This window comes from Camarhynchus parvulus, chromosome 15 (assembly GCF_901933205.1).
Source record: "Camarhynchus parvulus chromosome 15, STF_HiC, whole genome shotgun sequence".
Lineage (NCBI taxonomy): Eukaryota > Metazoa > Chordata > Aves > Passeriformes > Thraupidae > Camarhynchus > Camarhynchus parvulus.
The window spans coordinates 107,555-124,243 of NC_044585.1; the positions used below are offsets into that span (position 1 = coordinate 107,555).

The 16,689-nt window shown below is 59.1% G+C and overlaps 4 protein-coding genes across 6 annotated transcripts; 1 reads left to right on the forward strand and 3 right to left on the reverse strand.

The window, feature by feature from the left end:
• Positions 1–147: 147 nt before the first annotated feature.
• Positions 148–1,822, reverse strand: SELENOM (selenoprotein M). Its single transcript, XM_030958636.1, has 6 exons — positions 1,776–1,822; positions 1,590–1,722; positions 1,472–1,507; positions 1,358–1,392; positions 861–939; positions 148–771 (listed from the first exon to the last, which is right to left on the reverse strand). The coding sequence occupies exons 1-6, from the start codon at positions 1,820–1,822 to the stop codon at positions 559–561; spliced, it is 543 nt and encodes a 180-aa protein (XP_030814496.1). The 3' UTR covers positions 148–558.
• A 2,254-nt stretch (positions 1,823–4,076) lies between these two features.
• On the reverse strand, positions 4,077–15,211 carry LOC115909344. Of its 3 annotated transcripts, none has more exons than XM_030958578.1 (4): positions 14,759–15,211; positions 14,519–14,648; positions 14,274–14,408; positions 4,077–4,412 (listed from the first exon to the last, which is right to left on the reverse strand). In XM_030958578.1, exons 1-4 carry the CDS (start codon positions 15,183–15,185, stop codon positions 4,364–4,366), a joined length of 741 nt encoding a protein of 246 aa, XP_030814438.1. In that variant the 5' UTR covers positions 15,186–15,211; the 3' UTR covers positions 4,077–4,363. The 3 variants fall into 3 exon arrangements, with proteins under 3 accessions (XP_030814438.1, XP_030814436.1, XP_030814437.1); XM_030958576.1 differs by lacking the exon at positions 4,077–4,412 and adding an exon at positions 13,656–14,115; XM_030958577.1 differs by lacking the exon at positions 4,077–4,412 and adding an exon at positions 13,993–14,112.
• Positions 5,296–13,392, forward strand: INPP5J (inositol polyphosphate-5-phosphatase J). Its single transcript, XM_030958579.1, has 12 exons — positions 5,296–5,954; positions 6,770–6,880; positions 8,340–8,448; positions 9,017–9,133; positions 9,205–9,380; positions 9,940–10,051; positions 10,449–10,558; positions 10,856–11,045; positions 11,238–11,375; positions 11,733–11,825; positions 12,063–12,167; positions 12,300–13,392. Exons 1-12 carry the CDS (start codon positions 5,347–5,349, stop codon positions 12,918–12,920), a joined length of 2,490 nt encoding a protein of 829 aa, XP_030814439.1. The 5' UTR covers positions 5,296–5,346; the 3' UTR covers positions 12,921–13,392.
• Positions 15,212–15,286: 75 nt separating the features above from the next.
• On the reverse strand, positions 15,287–16,339 carry LOC115909611 (group 3 secretory phospholipase A2-like). The gene is made up of 4 exons (XM_030959088.1): positions 16,315–16,339; positions 15,726–15,995; positions 15,529–15,661; positions 15,287–15,459 (listed from the first exon to the last, which is right to left on the reverse strand). Exons 1-4 carry the CDS (start codon positions 16,337–16,339, stop codon positions 15,321–15,323), a joined length of 567 nt encoding a protein of 188 aa, XP_030814948.1. The 3' UTR covers positions 15,287–15,320.
• Between the last annotated feature and the right edge of the window lie 350 nt (positions 16,340–16,689).

Consider the following 16,689-nt stretch of genomic DNA (forward strand, 5'->3'; position numbering starts at 1 on the left):
AGGTTGGTATGTGGCTCACCAGCAGTGATTATGATTATGCCATCTTCTACCTCTGTGAGAAGCTCTGAGGCACCCAGCTGTCCTCGGAACAGAGCAGTTTGGGATGCACACAATTGAGCTTCCTCTGAAAAGATGATACAATGCAGATGACTGCAAATAAAAGCTTTACTAGGAGCTGGATAGACATAAACCCTGCTGGGGAGTAAAGCCCCCTTCTTGGGACAGCTCTCCCACCTTTGGGACTCAGCACATCTACCCTTAGCACCTGGCGCTTTCTGCTGAGGGTTTCATCCTGTCCCATGCAGGCAGGATACTGCTGCCCAGTGCTGGGAGCAGCTAAACATCTGGGCACAGCAAGAGACTGCAAGAAATGCAGCTCTTCGTGACTGGCCAAGGATAATGAGCTCCAAGGACAGGAGGGCATCAACCAGCACACAAGAAAGAGTGGGGGGGGAAAACCTTTGCCACCCTGTGACAACATGTCCAGCTGCCATAATGTCCTCATTCCCTGCACTGGGGACTGGCTGCAGGACCCTGTCCTAAGGGTGCCACTCCTTGCTAGAGGTCTGGGTGTTCTTCCTTGTCATGTTTGGGTGGGGTCTTGCCATCAGCAGTGGGTGCTTGGGGGGGCAGCAGTATTGGCAGAGATTTGGCAGGGGCAAACTGGAACTCCTCTGGCACAGGGGCATCAGGCGTCTCCTTGCGGTAGAAGCCCAACTCCTGCACCAGCTGGTTGATCTCTTCCCGGGTCATGTCGCTCAGGGGAATTCTCTGCACCCAGACAGGGGCTGTAGCCTGGCATCTGTGGGGCACTGAGCACCCCAGGCCCTGTGGCAGCAGATGCCGCACTGCCCACTCACCTCTAGCTCCTCATACCGGAGGCTGAGGAGCACAAGCTCAGGGTCAGCACCAGGCAGGTGTTTCATCTCCAGGTTATGGCTGGGCAATGTGTCAAGGAATGGGCAGCACTGATCAGGCCCATGCAATCCTTGTCCCATCCCATCCTTCATCACATCCCTTCTGTCCTCTGTCACATCCCATTCCTGTACCATCCTCCATCCCAACCCATCTTCTCTCATATCCTATTGCCTTCCATCCCATCTGTTCTGTCCATCATCCCATCCTTCACTGCCTACCATCCCATCCTCTTTCCCATGTAATACCATCCTACCCTTTATCACATTCCCCAACTACCCATTCTCCACTCCTCCCCAAACCCTGTCCTTCATTCCTCACAAAACCCCATCCTGTCCCTCAGCCCATCCCCTCCCATACTTCATTCCCTTGCATCCCATCCCCCACCCATCCCACCCCATCCCACCCGGACCCCAGCGCTGCAGCCGCTGCCGGCAGGTACTAGAACGGTATGTCCTGGGTGACGAACGCCTTCACCTGCGGAGAATGGCCAGTCGGGCCCGGCTCAGCGTCGGGAAGCCCCGACTCCCCGCCACGGCCCGGCCCCAGTACGTACCTCCCTGAGGCGATTCAGCCGTCACCCGCCGCAGGTCTGCGGGAGAGGATACCCCGTCAGGCACCCGGCGAGCACCGCTTCGCCCCCGGCGCGTCCCGCGGTCCCCACCCGCGCTCACCTCCACCTTGCCGCGGGCCAGGTCCTGCAGCACGGTCTCGCGGAGTCGGGGGTGCTCCGAGCCGCTGCCCGCCGCCAGCGCCGCCGCCAGCAGCGGCCACAGCCACAGCCGCAGCCCCGGCCCCGGCCCCGGCCCCGGCCCCGGCCCCGGCCCCGGCCCCGGCCGCACCGCCCGCATCGCTCCCGCCGCTGCCACGTCCCGCGCGCCACGGGCACGCGCACGCCGCCGTGCATGGGCGGTGGCTTGCGCGCAAAACACGTGCGCACACGAACGCAGTCACGCGCGCACACGCGTGCGCACCGTGTGAATGGCGCGCAAGAGGCTTGAGCGCTCAACGTGCACAGTCCGACAGCGACACCAGCGACACACACAGAGCAACATACAGACAGCGACACACAGACAGCGACACACAGCAACGCACACACACAGCAACACACAGACCAACTGTCGTAGTTTTATATTGGAGGCAGTCATGGAAGCGACTTTCTAAAAGAGGCTGTTAGTAGTTTCCCCTGTGTCTGACAAAAATATCAATCAGTAATTAGTTTTGAAAACTGTCAATTTGTTAAACTACTAAGGAAACTGTACACGCCTCTGTAAAGATACCTGTTAGAGACAAAAAAGCCCAAGAGGGTCTTTTTCCCTTCTGGCCTGAGAGCAGGTAAGAAGGCCGGGCCGGGCAGCCCCTGCCGCGGGGCCGAGCCCCTTCCCAGGGCGCCCGCCGGGCCCCATCGCTGCCGGGCAGGGAGAGGGGAGGCCGCGGGGCCGAGGCCGGGCCGCGGCTGCGGCTGCTGACATCTTGCTGCTACCGAGCCCTGCCCTGCCACCAGCCCAGGCCGAGCGGGGTCCGCTGGGCCCCAGGAGCAGCCGGGGCTGGGCTGGCTCGGCCAAGATTCTGCTGCCATTGAGGTTCACCTGCACCCAGCGGGCAGGGGGAGGAGAAGCCATCAGCCCCCGGTGTGCTGCTGCTGTGTCCTGGCCTGGCTGCCGAGATCCTAACTGCGTTCCCCCCCAGCCCAGCAGCAGCTCCGGCTGCAAGGTACAGAGCCTGGCCAGGGCCATGTAACCGTCTGCAGGCCCCGGGTGAGATAAACTCTTTCACTGCTTCAGTCCTCCCTCAAGTGAGAGAAAAGGACAGAGTACAAACACGTAGCAGAATAGCATGAAGTCACTGAGGTCAGTGAAGAAGTCAAGTCCCAGATGGGAGGGATAAAGAGATGCCTTTAGTTTTAGGCTGAAAATACTCTTATAAAGATATGGAGAAAAATATAATTGATACATCAGGCTCTTTTTCCCTGTAATGCATTGAAAAGTCCAGGGAGATGAATTGTTCAAATAGTAGATATCTAGCAAAGGCCTCTGTGCTAAAGTAAGCAGACGTTAAAGTAGCTGTGATCCCATAAGAAGTTCATACAGAGAGAAAAGAGTGATGAAGACCCTGTGCCCCCAGGGAGAAAAGAAGACCTCTATTCCTAGAAATTATGATTTCAATGATAGATGAAGAGCACCTTTGCTCTTAAACAGCTCGTCTTTAAAACAGTACCCCATAAGTTGACATGGCCCATAAACACACCTGTGGGAGAAGCTGTGAAAAATGGGAAGGACTTCATGATTGCACATTTTCCTGGTGGCTACTATTCATAGAAATTCAAAGCCAGGAGAGAACTGTTTTCTTATAGAGCAGTCTTCATATATTAACGGGAGACTTCTCTCCCTAAGTAAACTGAAGAAAGACTGTTCTAAAAGTAATAAACTGACTGAATTGTTCCTGTACATTGTTAGAGAGAAGAAAAGGTTATGGGGGGAGAAGTGTTCTAAAAGTTTTATTATAATTCTTATTATTCTTTCTTTTAGTTACTATTATAAACTTTTCTTTATACCCTTTTCAAGTTTAAGTCTGCTTTGTCTTCCTCCTAATCCTATGTGACAGCAGGAAATGAATAAGTATATTCTAATAAGTGCCCTGGCATTTAGCCAGCCCTGAAACCCACCACACCAACTGTGCACAGATGGGCACCACACAGACCAAGAGCATCACACACACAGCAACACACAGCGACCATGCACAGACCGACACACAGAGACCAACAGCACCACCAACAGCACCACACACACAGCAGCACCAAGTGTGCACAGATTGACACATGGAGACCAACAGCACCAACACACACACAATCTGCACAGACTGGCACCACACAGACCGATGGCACCACACACGCACAGCAACACACACCAGTAGAGCACAGATCAACACACAGAGACCAACAACACCAACACACACAGAGCAATACACGCCAACAGCACCAACACACAGAGCAACACAAACCACTACACATACACACAGAACACACCATTGCACTGACCGACACAGAAACAACACATACCAACGACAGCACCACCCACCAACACACACACACACACACACCCCACCCCCACAACCCTGCACACCCTGACCCTCACTGACCATGAGCTCACCATCTCCTCGGGGCAAAGCAGGTGAATGACATCCTGAGCTGCATTGGGGGGTGTTGTCAGCAGGCCACAGGAGGCCACAGAGGCTCCTATGAGGCAACCCCTGCAGTGCTGTGTCCAGTGCAGAGCAGTGACATCGTCTCTCCTCAGTCCTTTCCCAGTTGCCACCACTGATCACAAATTATTGCAAGTGCCCTCCACGATGGCAGGGACTTCCCACAGTTCCTTTGGCTCCTGACTGAATCCCATGGCAATCCAAGGATCTTATACTCTCTGGCCAGTATCCTCCTCTGCTTCACTCCTTAATTCACCTGGGTCTTTCCCTCCTCAAGCTCCAGCCTTCCCCAGACACTGTAGCAGGCACAGGATGAGGATAAAACTGTCACCCAGACTTCTGTGTATGTGTGCACCCCAAGTGCAGGTGTTCAGACCTGCCTGTACAAAGTGCCTCTTCACTGGAGCACATGGGCACTGCCACACACAGGTACAGCAGCACTTACACACAAAGCCACATACACACAGCTGCACAAACAGACACACACACATCCTCAGCTACACACACAGCTGCACAGAGCTGCACACACAGACACACACACATCCCCAGCTGCACACACAGCTGCACAGAGCTGCACACACACAGCTGCACACACAGACCAGTACACACACAGAGATGCACATGCAGCACACACAGCCCATGTGTAAATACACACACGGCTGGACACAACAACACACATAAACACACTCACACGCTCACACACAATTGCCTGAGGGTGTGTGTGCTCATCAGCAATGCAAACACTCTGCAGCAGACCACAGACATATCTGGCACAAGCTGACACAACAGCTTCAGTGGTGAACAGTCATATACACAGTAATGCACCAGGACAGGCATTCATTTGCAGGGGCAGATGTGCATGAGCAAGGACAGATATGCACGTGCAAGGACAGGTGTTCATGCCCAAGAACAGGTGTGTACACGCAGGGACAGGTGTGCAAGGACAGGTGTTCATGCCCAAGAACAGGTGTGCACACGCAGGGACAGGTGTGAAGGGGCAGGCACACGCCAGGAAAGCCTTTCGAGCGGCGGACGGGGCGAGGCACGGGCAGTCACGTGAGCAGGGCGGGGCGGCAGGTGCGCGAGGGGCGGGGCCGCTCCTGCGCCTTTGAGGCGCCGCGCAGGTGGCGGGCGTGACGTCACTGTGTGGATACGTCACGGGGCGGGGCCGAAAGGTGCGCGGGGCCGGGTCGAGGCCGGGGCCGGGGCCGCTCCGGTCTCCTCCTGCCGATGGACCCGGCCCGGTGCGGCAGCGCCGACCGGGGCTCGGCCTCCGGTGCGGGGTCTCGACCCGGCCCCCCGCGCGGCCCCGGGAGCGCGGCTCGGCTCCCGCCCGACGCTGGGGTTTCGGCGGCGCCTTTCCTCGGCGGCGGCGTCCCGGGCGGCCGTAGGAGCTCCAGACTGGACGGGCACGGCTTTGGGCACGGCTGCCCGCGGCGCGCAAGAACCGAGGAGCGGCCCCAGGCCCATACCCCGCCCGAGGGTCTCCAGCTGCCGGCCTTGCTGTCCCCCGGCCCGGGCGGCCCCCCGTACCCGGCAGCGCCCGGCCGGGTCACCTTCCCCGCGCCGGCCCCGCCGGAGCGGCGGGAGATGCTGCCCAAAGCGGAATCCAGCGACCACATTGCGGCCTGGGCGGGCCCCGCCGTGCCCCGCGCCCCAACGCTGCCCAAGGCCGTCTCCAGCGAGTTCCTTGCCGGCGGGTGGGCGGGCCTGAGCCCCCGAGCGGAGCCGGGAGAGCTGCCCGTCCTCGCCCGGCCCCTCGGTCGTCTCGGCCCCAGCGACGTCTGCGATCTGCTGCCGGACTGCCCGGGACGAGCCCCGGAGGACGGCGCGTTCCGGTGAGTGGGGCCGCGGGGCGCTCGCGGGGATAGGGCTCGCAGTGCCGTGGGAGCAGCACCCGCTGTGCCTGCCCCTTCTTCCCGCTGTGGCGGATTCAGCAGGATTGGGGGGCGGGGCTGCAGGCAAGCTCCCGGCGGGTAGGATGTCTGGCGCGCGCTGTTCGTGCGGGATGTCGTGACAGAGACACCCGACTGTGGAGTGAGTGCTACCTGCCCCCGCTGTCCCCGAGCACCGGGGCTAGCGTGGCGCTGCTCTCCTTCCCTATTGAATCGTCTCCCCAATGACTGAGGCTCCTGTCACTACCAAAACAGCCTGCGGGCCCTTTGCTGGTGCCCGTTGCGCAAGGGCATTAATGTGTTGTGACGGATGTTGCTTTGCGTTGGTGAAGGACACCGCTGCGGGGTTGCAGCACTGCTGTCACATGTGCTGTCCTGGCCTTTGTGGCTGGCAGGGGCTGGGAACTGAGATCCAGGTCCTTTTCCCCAGGAGCCTGAGCCTTCCTGGAGAAGGGGGGGGGGTTTCCAGAGACACCCTGTCTCACAGCCTGCCTGTGTCAGCTAGTGGCGATGAAGACGAGGGCTCTTTGTGTTGGTTTCTAGAATTTCAGGTGCAGATCTTGGGGGATCTTGGAGGCAAGGATCTGTCTCTCTCATACAGGAGTTAAGGACCTCGTATATATGCCATGACTAAGCTTCAGCCCTGGCTACTTCTGTGGCCAGCAAAAAGCTTCTTTGGTGGATCTGGGGGCTGAACAGGGTTACAAGGAACCTGTCTGAGCCTTCATGTTAGCCTGTTCTTCCTTTGTCCTCCCAAGCATCACAGTGGTCACCTGGAACGTAGGTACAGCCATGCCCCCAAATGATGTGACATCCCTGCTGCACCTCAACACGGGCGAGACAAACGATGTGGACATGATCGCCATTGGGTAAGAAGATGAGGTGCAGCTCCTCCTTTTCCTTCCCCTCCCCCCTCTGGCGAATTCCCTTTTCAGGGAATTCCCAAAGCCCTGGGGGACAAGGAATGGAAGAGCTGTAGCCCCAGCCTCCCTTGGGGCACGGGGAGCAGGGAGGGGTGTGCCTCATAAATGATAGCATGTTAAAAAAGGTGATGGAGAATCAGCACCTGGTAAAATGGGAGTGCTGAGAGGAACTGAAACCCTTGAGTACTGATTGGACTTGAATACTCATCGAGCCTGAGGCTGGCTATGCTGGACCAAGTTAGCCCTGCTCTTGCTGTGAGTTGTGGCAGTCCTTGGGTCAGGTCTGTCAAGGCATTTGACTCCCCTCACCAAGTCCTCTGGGAGCATTCTCCTCCTCTGTGCTTTTGCATGTGGTATTCAGGCATCAAGGGCAGAGATCTGTTCTCCCGAGGCTGGATTGGCTCCATGCCCCTGGTACACAGATCTGCTGACAGGGCAGTACCACAGCACTGTGCTGAGGCTGGTGAGGTGAGGGTGGCTGTCCCTTGAGGACTGCAGTGGTGTATGAATTCCTGCTAAGGCCAGGGATGTGCTGTCTCTGCACAGGGAGCAGGAAGCAGCCTCTGCCTATAGGTATGAGGTGGAAAAGCTGGATCTGCCTCCAGGACTGCCCCCGAGCTCCCAGCTGCAGGGGCATAGTGGTGTAAAGGCTGACACTGCTGGAGCTATGTTGGAGCCAGCTCGTTGTGTTGGAGCCAGCCTCTCAGTCCCCTCAGCCTTACAGGCCAGTGGAATGGGTCTGTGTGGGTGGCAGAGGTCAACCTGAGCTGGATGGATGGGGTGAGGGGTGTAGCTGATAGTTAGGGACCTGCTGGGACCATGTTCTGGCCAGGGCAGGGTGTCCTTCTACTGCTCACTTCCTGGCATCTCTGCCTAGCTGTGTCCTTCCTCTGACCTGTGTCTTTGTGCTCTAAGCGCTCAAATTTTTTGGGCAAGACATTTCCTGATTGTGCTGTTCTCTGTGGACATTTTTCCTTCTCTTCATTAATTGCTCAGCTAGGAGGAGCACTGTTAGCTTTCTGGTTGCTGCTGCTCTGAGCTATGCAGCTCAAATACATCTGGACACCTTGTGCTGTTGGGACATGACTTCTCTGTAGAAACTGAAAGGCCCCATAAGCCCCTCTTGCACACCGAGATGGGCTTTAGGCTTCTGCTCACTGCTTTAGAAAGGGCCAAAGCCTCCTGGATTTAGGGCCACTTGCGCCTCCTGCCACCACATGGCTCAGAATCACTGGAGCAAGGACGTGGCTGGTTTGTGCTCCAAAATCAGTGTCTTCCCTTGAACTGCCCTTCCCACCCTTTCCTGCTGCCTAGCATTGTGCTTTGGCACCTCTCTCAAGTTCTCATTAACTGGGACACAGATGGTTTCCTGGTGTGGCTGAAGGACCTGTACATTTCCTCTCAGGCTGCAGGAGGTAAACTCAAAGATAAACAAACGCTTGAAGGATGCCCTCTTCACAGATCAGTGGAGTGAACTCTTCATGGATGTGCTAAGCCCCTTCCACTTCATCCTGGTAAGGAGTCCTGAAGGAGTTGGCTGCTGGTGTTCTCTCTGCCTGCCAGGCAGGTGGGACACAGGAATAGAAAGCTGGGAGGGAGGTGCAGTGGGAGAGCTGGCTGGAGGGACAGCCTGCAGCCATCCAGGCTGCAGGGACCGCTGCTGCATCTCATCCAGCAAGTTGTTTGGCTTGTGCCACCCAGCTGCCTTTCCTGTGCTTATGCTTCCCCTTTGGTGCTTTGGGGTGGCTTTATGTTGCCCCCTGCATTGAACCAGGGTGAGGAGGTAAATGTGGGAACTGGCTGGTGCTGCTGGCAACAGCCTGCGAGACTCAGGGCAGGCTCAGCTCCCCAAGGCATTTGCCTCAGAGCCTATGTAAGCCCAGCATCACTGAGGTTCAGGTTTGGCTGTCAGTGCTCAGGAGGGTATGCACAGATCTCTGAACCAAATGTGCTGTTAGTCACCTGTAGGATGGAGGGGCACACAAAGGGCGGAGGTACTGCCTCATGGCCTGGAGCGAGGGGAGTTGTCCCCTTGTCCCCAGGCTCTCTATCATCCTACTCCAGCCCTTGCTCCAATTCCAGGTCAGCACAGTGAGGATGCAAGGTGTGATCCTGCTGGTGTTTGCCAAGTACTACCACCTGCCCTTCCTTCAGGACATCCAGACAGACTGCACCAGGACAGGGCTGGGGGGATACTGGGTGAGTGTGGCCCTGGGGGGAGATTGTAAGGGGCTGGCTTCCCAAGGAGTCATGGGATCCTCTTGGTGCAGGGCAACAAGGGTGGGGTGAGTGTTCGTCTCTCCATCTTCGGCCACATGGTCTGCTTCCTGAACTGCCACCTGCCAGCACACCTGGAAAAGGCGGAGCAGCGCAAGGAGGACTTTGCCACCATACTGCACATGCAGCAGTTTGAGGGGCCCGTGGCCAACGGCATCCTGGACCATGAGTGCGTACCCCACCACTTTGCTTCCCAGTCTGGGCTCTAGTGCCAGTCCCAGTCCTTGACCACCTCCATGTAGGGTGTGGGGTCTCCCCTGCATCCCAGCACAGCTTGGAGATTAGGTCTTTCCTGTAGAGCTGGCCTAGCATGGACTCAGCATGGTGGGGTAGGTGTTTATAGAGGGGTCTTGGTCTCACCACATTCAGGGCTGGTACAATTCCTGCCTTACTAGCACTCTTGGGGTTTAGGACCAGTCAGAGGGCCTAGCTCTGTCCCTGTGTCCTGGCTTTGCGATCTGAATCCAATGGGTGCCTCATGTGGAAATTTCCACCCTTGGTTTCAGTTTGGGGAAGTCTGGCCCATTTGGCTAATGGTGCTTGGTCCTACCTACAGAATCCTGGCAGCCTGCCAGGCTGCTGGCTGAGCAGTGACTTGTGCCAGTGTTCCCAAGAGCACCTGTGCTGTGGGCTAAGGCTGCCCCCAGGCTGGGGACATCTTACCCCTGCTGTCACTGGCTCTGGTAGTCTCAGCCCTTTCAGCCCGTTGCCCTTGCTACCATCCACAGCCTCGTGTTCTGGTTCGGGGACCTCAATTTCCGCATTGAGAGCCTGGACATCTGTTTTGTGAAGTATGCCATTGACAGCAATGTCCTGAGCCAGCTCTGGGAGAAGGATCAGGTGAGGGATGGGTGTGCTGTCAGCCTACACTGGAACCCTAGCAGTGATTGACTCTCCCCAAAACTGCCCATGCGGCTGTTGGTCAGGGCATGTCCTCTTGCAACTCGCAGGACACAAAGGGCCCTGGCTCTCATGTCTCTGGGGGAGGAAGGGACAGCAGAATCCCAGGTCAGTCTGGATGGAGCTGGGCACACTTCCCTCATGAGTGTGTGAAGGGGAGCTGAGGCAGAGTCTACAGACTAGCTGCTGACATAGACAAACCCTGAGAGCTGTAGGAGCTGGCAGGAATGGGACTGGGCTTTCACAGTGTGTGAGGGTGGGGAGATTTTGGCAGGATTTGTGGAGGTGTCTGGCTATAGGGGTTGCTGTGCTCCTTGATGTGCTCTCTTCCCCACAGCTGAACATTGCCAAAAGCACGTGGCCTGTTCTCAGAGGCTTCCAGGAGGGACCCCTGAACTTCCCACCCACTTTCAAGTTTGATGTGGGCACCAACAAGTATGACAGCAGGTAGGAGAGCAGAGCTGGGCATGAGGTGGGGCTGAGAGATGCAGGAGCTGTGGGGCTCAGAGCCAGTGTAGGTGCTGGTGTGGATGAGTGGGGAGAGCAGCCATGCTGGGGTGGGCACAGGCTGGACTGTGATGTGACAGCAGTGCTGCTGCCAGCAGAGTTCTGTCCCAGCAGCTGTGCTGAGTGCCAGGATGAGCCACATCCTCTGCCCACATGTGCCATAGTGCCAGGGGGAGGTAGTTTGGGTCAGAGCCCACTGCCCTTGCCAGGCAAGAGATGCTCTTCTGTGCCCTACAGTGCCAAGAAGCGAAAACCTGCCTGGACTGACCGCATCCTGTGGAAGATAAAACCTCCCAGCAAGGGGTTGGGCACAGGTGGGCACCGGCCCAGCCAGGGTGTGCTGTCAGTGAGCCAGCTGTGCTACTGCAGTCACATGGAATACACTGTCAGCGACCACAAGCCAGTAGCTGCCATCTTTGCCGTGCAGGTGAGTACTGTCCAGGGCTGCTGGGAACACAGGCAGGAGCTGCAGGGGTGGAACATCCAGCCTTGTGTGTGGGGAGCTTACTCTGGTTTGGCGAGCTCAGCTACCTTGCCTCTTACTGGGGGCTGCTGTGGGTATGTGCATGGGGTCCCTGGGCAGTAGAGGCAGCTCTTTGCCATGCCCTTTCTCTGGCAGTTTGCTTCCAAGGTGGACAAGCCCCTGGTTGAGATTTATGTGGCTGATGAGTGGAGCAGGCCTGAGCAAGCAGTTGTCAGGTACAAGATGGCTGTTGGCTTCCACCGGAGCTCCTGGGACTGGATAGGACTCTACCGGGTAGGGGCTTGGGGGCTGCTGGGGCTGGAGGGAGTGGGGAGCACTGCACAGCACTATGGGGTCCCTTCTGAGCTATCCCCTACCAGTGAACACGGTGAGGGCATGGAGCTGTGCCCTCCCTTCCCCTGGCATCATGGTGTGGTCTTGCTTCGGGAGGCTCTGGTCCAGCAGTTCCTCCTTCCCCCTGCTCTGTGGGCCCCACAGCACCCCAGGGCACACCTGCAGGGGGGTGCAAGGCAGCTTTGGGTCACCCTCTGTGAGCAGAGCTGGCTGAGCAACAGGAGACTGAACAGTGACTGTGCCGAGTGGGACTTACATTGTCCCACTCACTTGTATTGTCCCATGTATTATGCACAGGTAGGCTTTCGGCACCCTAAAGACTACGTGTCCTATGTCTGGGCCAGGAGTGATGATGGGGAGCGCTGCCTGGAGAAGCAGCTGTGTGCACAGGTGAGCTGGGGCCAGCCCCTGCTGTCTTGCTGGCACTTCTGCCCCACACTAGAGGGACAATCGCCCCTTTGTGCCCCTGGATGGGGCAGGCAGGCACCTCATTATTGCTTTTTGCTGAGTATGGGGCAGGCTCATGGTATTGGCAGCAGAGATTTGTGCTTTTGGCTGGGGTTGGAGGTGGCAGGGGGGGCACCCCTGTGCAAATCCTGGTGCCCATCAGGTGTCTCTGGGCTGCAGGTGATGTTCTCTGAGGAAGCACTGCCCAAGGGGAATGGAGAGTACATCCTTGGATACTACAGCAACACTTCCAGTAGCATCGCTGGTGTGACTGAGCCCTTCCAGGTAAGCACAGGCAAGAGGTGAGGGGGGATGGATATGGCGGAGGGGGGTGTCTCTGGATGGGGCAGGCCAGCTGGTGTGGTACCCAACAGTCCCCTGTGAGGGTCAGCTAGCAGTGCTGATGCAGGGGTGCAGATTTCCCTACCCAGGTCAGAGGAGGGCAGCAGCTCTACAGACAGCTCAGGCAGCAGCTCAGAAGAGGATGACAGTACACTTGTCCTCCTGGCTCCCAAATCCCGTAGTCCCAGCCCGGGCAAGATGAAACGTCACCGGAGCCGAAGCCCCAGCCTGGCCAAGTTCCAGGGCCTGATCCTGCGGCCATCAAGCCGGGACAGGGGTACAAGCCGCAGTCCCTCACCCCAGAGCCGTTGCAGCCTCCCCAGGAATATCCCCACCATCCATCTGCCCCATGAGGAGCTGGGGCACCATGAAGTCAAAAGCAAGGAGCTGGAACAGGCAGCTGAGAGCCCAGACAGCAGCTCGTTCTACCAGACTGTGCAGGAGAAAAGTGGCCTCTGGCGTGTCTCTGCTGACAGCTCTCTGACCAGGGCTGACCCGCGGAACCTGGGCCTGCTGCCTGCACTGCGCCTGGAGATGATTGACCAGGCCCTAGGCCGGCGGCAGGAGAGCGCAGACCAGGGCTATTATCCCTGCCGGAGAATGAGCACCACCAGCCCCCCAGCCTGTGGCCCCTCCCCAAAGGAGGGGCACAGCCCCCAGGAACTGGACAGACATAGCTGTGCCATGGGCCGCTGATGCAGTGGCTCCCTTCCTCCTCCCCATAGCGCGCTTGCTGTGTGCTTTCCTCTGCCACTTCCCTGCTGAGACACTCCCTCCCTTATTTATTGCAGTGACTCCTCACCCCTGTTGTGTGCCTGGCAGGTAGAGGCCCCCTCCTTGCTGTCCCCACAGCCCAAGCTCCTGCCCTGGGCTGTGAGGTGACCACACAGGGGACGGTGGGCAAAGTCGGTCTAATGCAGTTTGGGGAACCTCTCATGAACTTCCAACTGCAGGACTCTTGTCCCATGGGAGAAGTGCTGGCCTCACACCTGAGGTGGCACAAAAGGCCAGGGCGGGGCTCTGGCAGGAATGGTGATAGGCACAGAGCAAGGACCACCACAGGGTAGCCTGGAGATCAGAGATCAAAGTTTGCTCCTTCCCTGCTCTACTACTGTGCCTCAGCCTGAACATAGTGCAAGTGACAAAATAAATGATCCTGCCCACCCCAGCTGCACTGTGCTCACTGCTGGGGGCAGGATCACCCCTGGGGTGGGGGCCACAGTGTCAAGAGGGGACAGCAGGCTCAACTCTTGTACTATACACCATGCTCTGGCCACCCACCCTTTATTTTTTCTGCTACATTCAGGTACTGACCTCAACCCTCCTACCCTGCCTGGGCAAGAGGGTCAGGATTACACCTCACTGCTCAGGCCCCCCAGTTGAAGGGTCACCAATCTAGGGGTGGGGTGCCCTGCCATCCTCCCTGCGCCAGAGCACACCAGGGAAGGACAATGAGTTTCCTCTTTCCTGAGCCCTCCTATTTCTTTCCCCTTGCTTTTGATACTCATGGATGGCAGCCACAGCTCCTTGAGAGGCTTCTCAGTCCCTCTGGCTGTGGTCCCCAGCTCCATGCTGTCATGCCAACAGCCATGCTCAGTGCCATCCTTTGACTTGAGGACCAGACCCCAGGCAGCTCCCAGCTGCTGCACAGCACATCTTCCTCCCCAAGGCAGCACTGCTTGGGTGTCATCAAAGCACTGTGTGGGGCCAAGCTGGTCTCTGCTCTACAACCAGATGCTGGCACTGCTCACAGAAGGTACCTCCCCTGGCATGTGTCTTTCAGCGTAGATGCTTGGCCTTGGAGCTCACATGCAGAGGGCCCCAGCGTCTTAGAATCTTTTTGAGCTGCTGTGCAGGTACAAGCACAGCCCTGGTCATCATGGTACAGCTGCTGGAAAAGCAAAGCTGTGAGCATCACTAACCCTGCAGCACCAACATCCACTGCCCCTGCCCTGCAGCCTGGTTGTGGCACAGCAGAGCAGGGGCCAATGCTTGCACTACTGGTTTCCTGCCCCACCTAGGCCCTGGCCTCTTGACTTCCCCACTTACCTGTGCTGTGACCCCCTGCCTGGGCTGCAGGCAGCAGGCAGCTCTAGCACAAAGCAGTCCATGGTGATGCGGTCAGCCAGGACAGCCAAGTCCATGTCGCTGCAGTCCTTTGCCCTGTGGAGGCACCGTGCCAGCCTGCAGGCACGGGAGGGCACATGTCACCAGGCGCTGGCCAGGGCAAGCATCCCACCTCCTCTGATCCCCAACTGTATGCACACAGTGGCCTTTTCCTCGTGGACTCATACCTGCACGTGCAGTTGCAGTGGAAGAGTGTCCGGCTGTCCACGTTGTGCAGCTGGTACCTCACCTCATGGGGTGCAATCTGGTACTCACACTTACCCAGGTGCTTGCTGCACCTGCACCCCCTGCCCGGGCCTGAGGACAGTGGGGAGGTAATGGGCATCCCCAGCACATGACCCCACCAGCCTGAGGCCTTGGGCCACCCCAGCTGCGGTGTGCACGTGCTGCCCACAGTACCAGCTCACCCTGCTGCCTGCGTCCCTTCACAGCTGGTACAGAGGTGGCTCCACACTGTGCTGTGGCTGGGCTGGGTCCAAGGCTGCCACACCGAGGACGTGCTGAGATTCCAGCTCCTTGCTCTGGTCCAACCAAATCCTGGCCTGACACTGTCGATGCTGTTGCACGGCCAGGCTCTAGCCCCCACTGCACTGATGGGTGCCTGGTTGTGAGCTCAGCCTTGTCCCTGGCTGACGCAGGGGTACCTGGGCCCTGGGGTTGCTGGGCTGTCTTAGGTCTCTGTGCCTGGTGGCGCCCAGGCTTTGCCCTCAGTTCCTGTCGAAATCGCTTACGCCCTGTTCTAGAGAAATTCCTTCCCCTGCCCGGGGGCTGAACAGTGGGGCTGCCCCTCTCCTCTGCTGGTAGGCTGGGGTGGTACTGATTCTGCTGCACCATCCTGGCCAGAGGCACTACTCCATAACGCTCACACCTGAGGACACCACGTGTTGTGAGGTCCTGCACACCAACAAAGTCAGTGCCCGAGGAGACAGCCGGGCAGGAAACGCTGAGGGCCGGGGCACCCCCGGGAACTCACCCGCCCCACCAGCGCCACTGGATGCACTCCTCGCTCTCTTCCAGCACAAAGCACGGCACCTCCAACAGGTTGAAGAATGTGACGCCGATGATGTTGGAAACGGTGTCGTTGATGGCGAGCAGGCACTGCCGGAACCTGCGGGCAGGGGACCGGTGAGGAGGGCGGGCTCCTCAAGCTCCCCGTTTCCTCACGCCCTGGGCTCACCTGTTGTCGCAATCGCAGTGGGACACGGTGTGTAGGCGATAGTTGCGGATGCCGTAATTGAACTGCAGCGCCGTGATCTGCGCCCAGCACTGGTCATGCTCCCGACAGCACCGGTCGGGGCCGCGGAAGAGCCCTGCGGAGGCGCCGATGAGCCGGAGGGAGACCGGGTGCTCCCGCCGCCCCCCGCCGCTCCGTACCCAGCTCGCTCCAGTTCCCCGCCGAGTTCCCCGCGCCGCACCACAGCGTTCCTGGCAGCGTCCAGCCCCGGCGGCGGCGGCGTTGCGGTCCCGGCGGCACGGGGTCGGTGCAGGCGGCACGACGCCGCCACAGCGCGGACAGGGCCCCGCGCAGCGCAGCCCCGGGCGCGGCAGGCGGGCGTTGCGCGCAGGCGGCACGGAAGGCGCGCGCGAGGCGCGGATCACGGCGGGCCCAGCAGGCGCGGGAGGCGGCCGGGGGCAGCCCAGACGCTCTCGACCAGCGCGGGTCCGGTGGCGGTGCCGGCGCTCAGGAACGCCACGTACCGCGCGCCGCCCGCGCCCGCCGCCTCCCGCGCGCACACGGACCCGCCGAGCCAAGCGCGCGCGCATGCGCACAATGCCACACAGGCCACAATCGCGCGCACCCACATCCCGCGCGCCACTCCACCCCCCACCGCCGCACCCGGCTTTAACGCCGCGCCCGACGGCGAGCACAGCGCTGATTGGCCCGCGCCGCGCAGGCCCCGCCCCGGGGGAGAGCGGCGGAGTGCAGCCGGGGTTCCCGACCCTGGCTACTCATGCCGGATACCGCCCCCGTCCAGCGCACCCGCCATTTCCGGGCACCCCCACATCCCGGGCACCCCCTGCAACACGCACCCCAGCGCACGCGCTCGCTCCCTGCGCACTCACCGGTGTGCACGACCGTGGATGCAGTTGTGTGTGCAGATATGCACAGGTGCCTGCACGCTCACCTTGAGCACACGTGTACACTCGTGTGTGAGTGTATGCCCATGTGCCGTGCGTGCCCAACCATGTGCGTGCCCTGCACAGGCTGTAGCCATGTCCCTGCTCAAGTGTCCACTGTGTGCAGTCAGGACACAGAGCACTGTCCTGTCCAGCCCCTGCAGAAGCTGCCGGTGGCCCAGGATCACACCTGTTTAAGAGCTGAGGATCCCTGAGACGG

Bases quoted from the DNA above. Each gene is read 5' to 3' on its own strand.
- LOC115909344 (XM_030958576.1), bottom strand. From the start codon at position 15,185: ATGGTGCAGCAGAATCAGTACCACCCCAGCCTACCAGCAGAGGAGAGG. The intron at 14,409-14,518 runs GTATGAGTCCAC...CCGTGCCTGCAG, and splicing joins CACTGCAACTGCACGTGCAG to GCTGGCACGGTGCCTCCACA. The intron at 14,116-14,273 runs GTAAGTGGGGAA...TTGCTTTTCCAG, and splicing joins GGCAGGGGGTCACAGCACAG to CAGCTGTACCATGATGACCA.
- INPP5J (XM_030958579.1), top strand. From the start codon at position 5,347: ATGGACCCGGCCCGGTGCGGCAGCGCCGACCGGGGCTCGGCCTCCGGT. The intron at 9,134-9,204 runs GTGAGTGTGGCC...CTCTTGGTGCAG, and splicing joins CAGGGCTGGGGGGATACTGG to GGCAACAAGGGTGGGGTGAG. The intron at 11,376-11,732 runs GTAGGGGCTTGG...TATTATGCACAG, and splicing joins ACTGGATAGGACTCTACCGG to GTAGGCTTTCGGCACCCTAA.
- LOC115909611 (XM_030959088.1), bottom strand. From the start codon at position 16,339: ATGGCGGGTGCGCTGGACGGGGGCG. The intron at 15,996-16,314 runs GTATCCGGCATG...GCTGGTCGAGAG, and splicing joins GGGTGCGCTGGACGGGGGCG to CGTCTGGGCTGCCCCCGGCC. The intron at 15,460-15,528 runs GTGAGCCCAGGG...CCCTGCCCGCAG, and splicing joins CACTGCGATTGCGACAACAG to GTTCCGGCAGTGCCTGCTCG.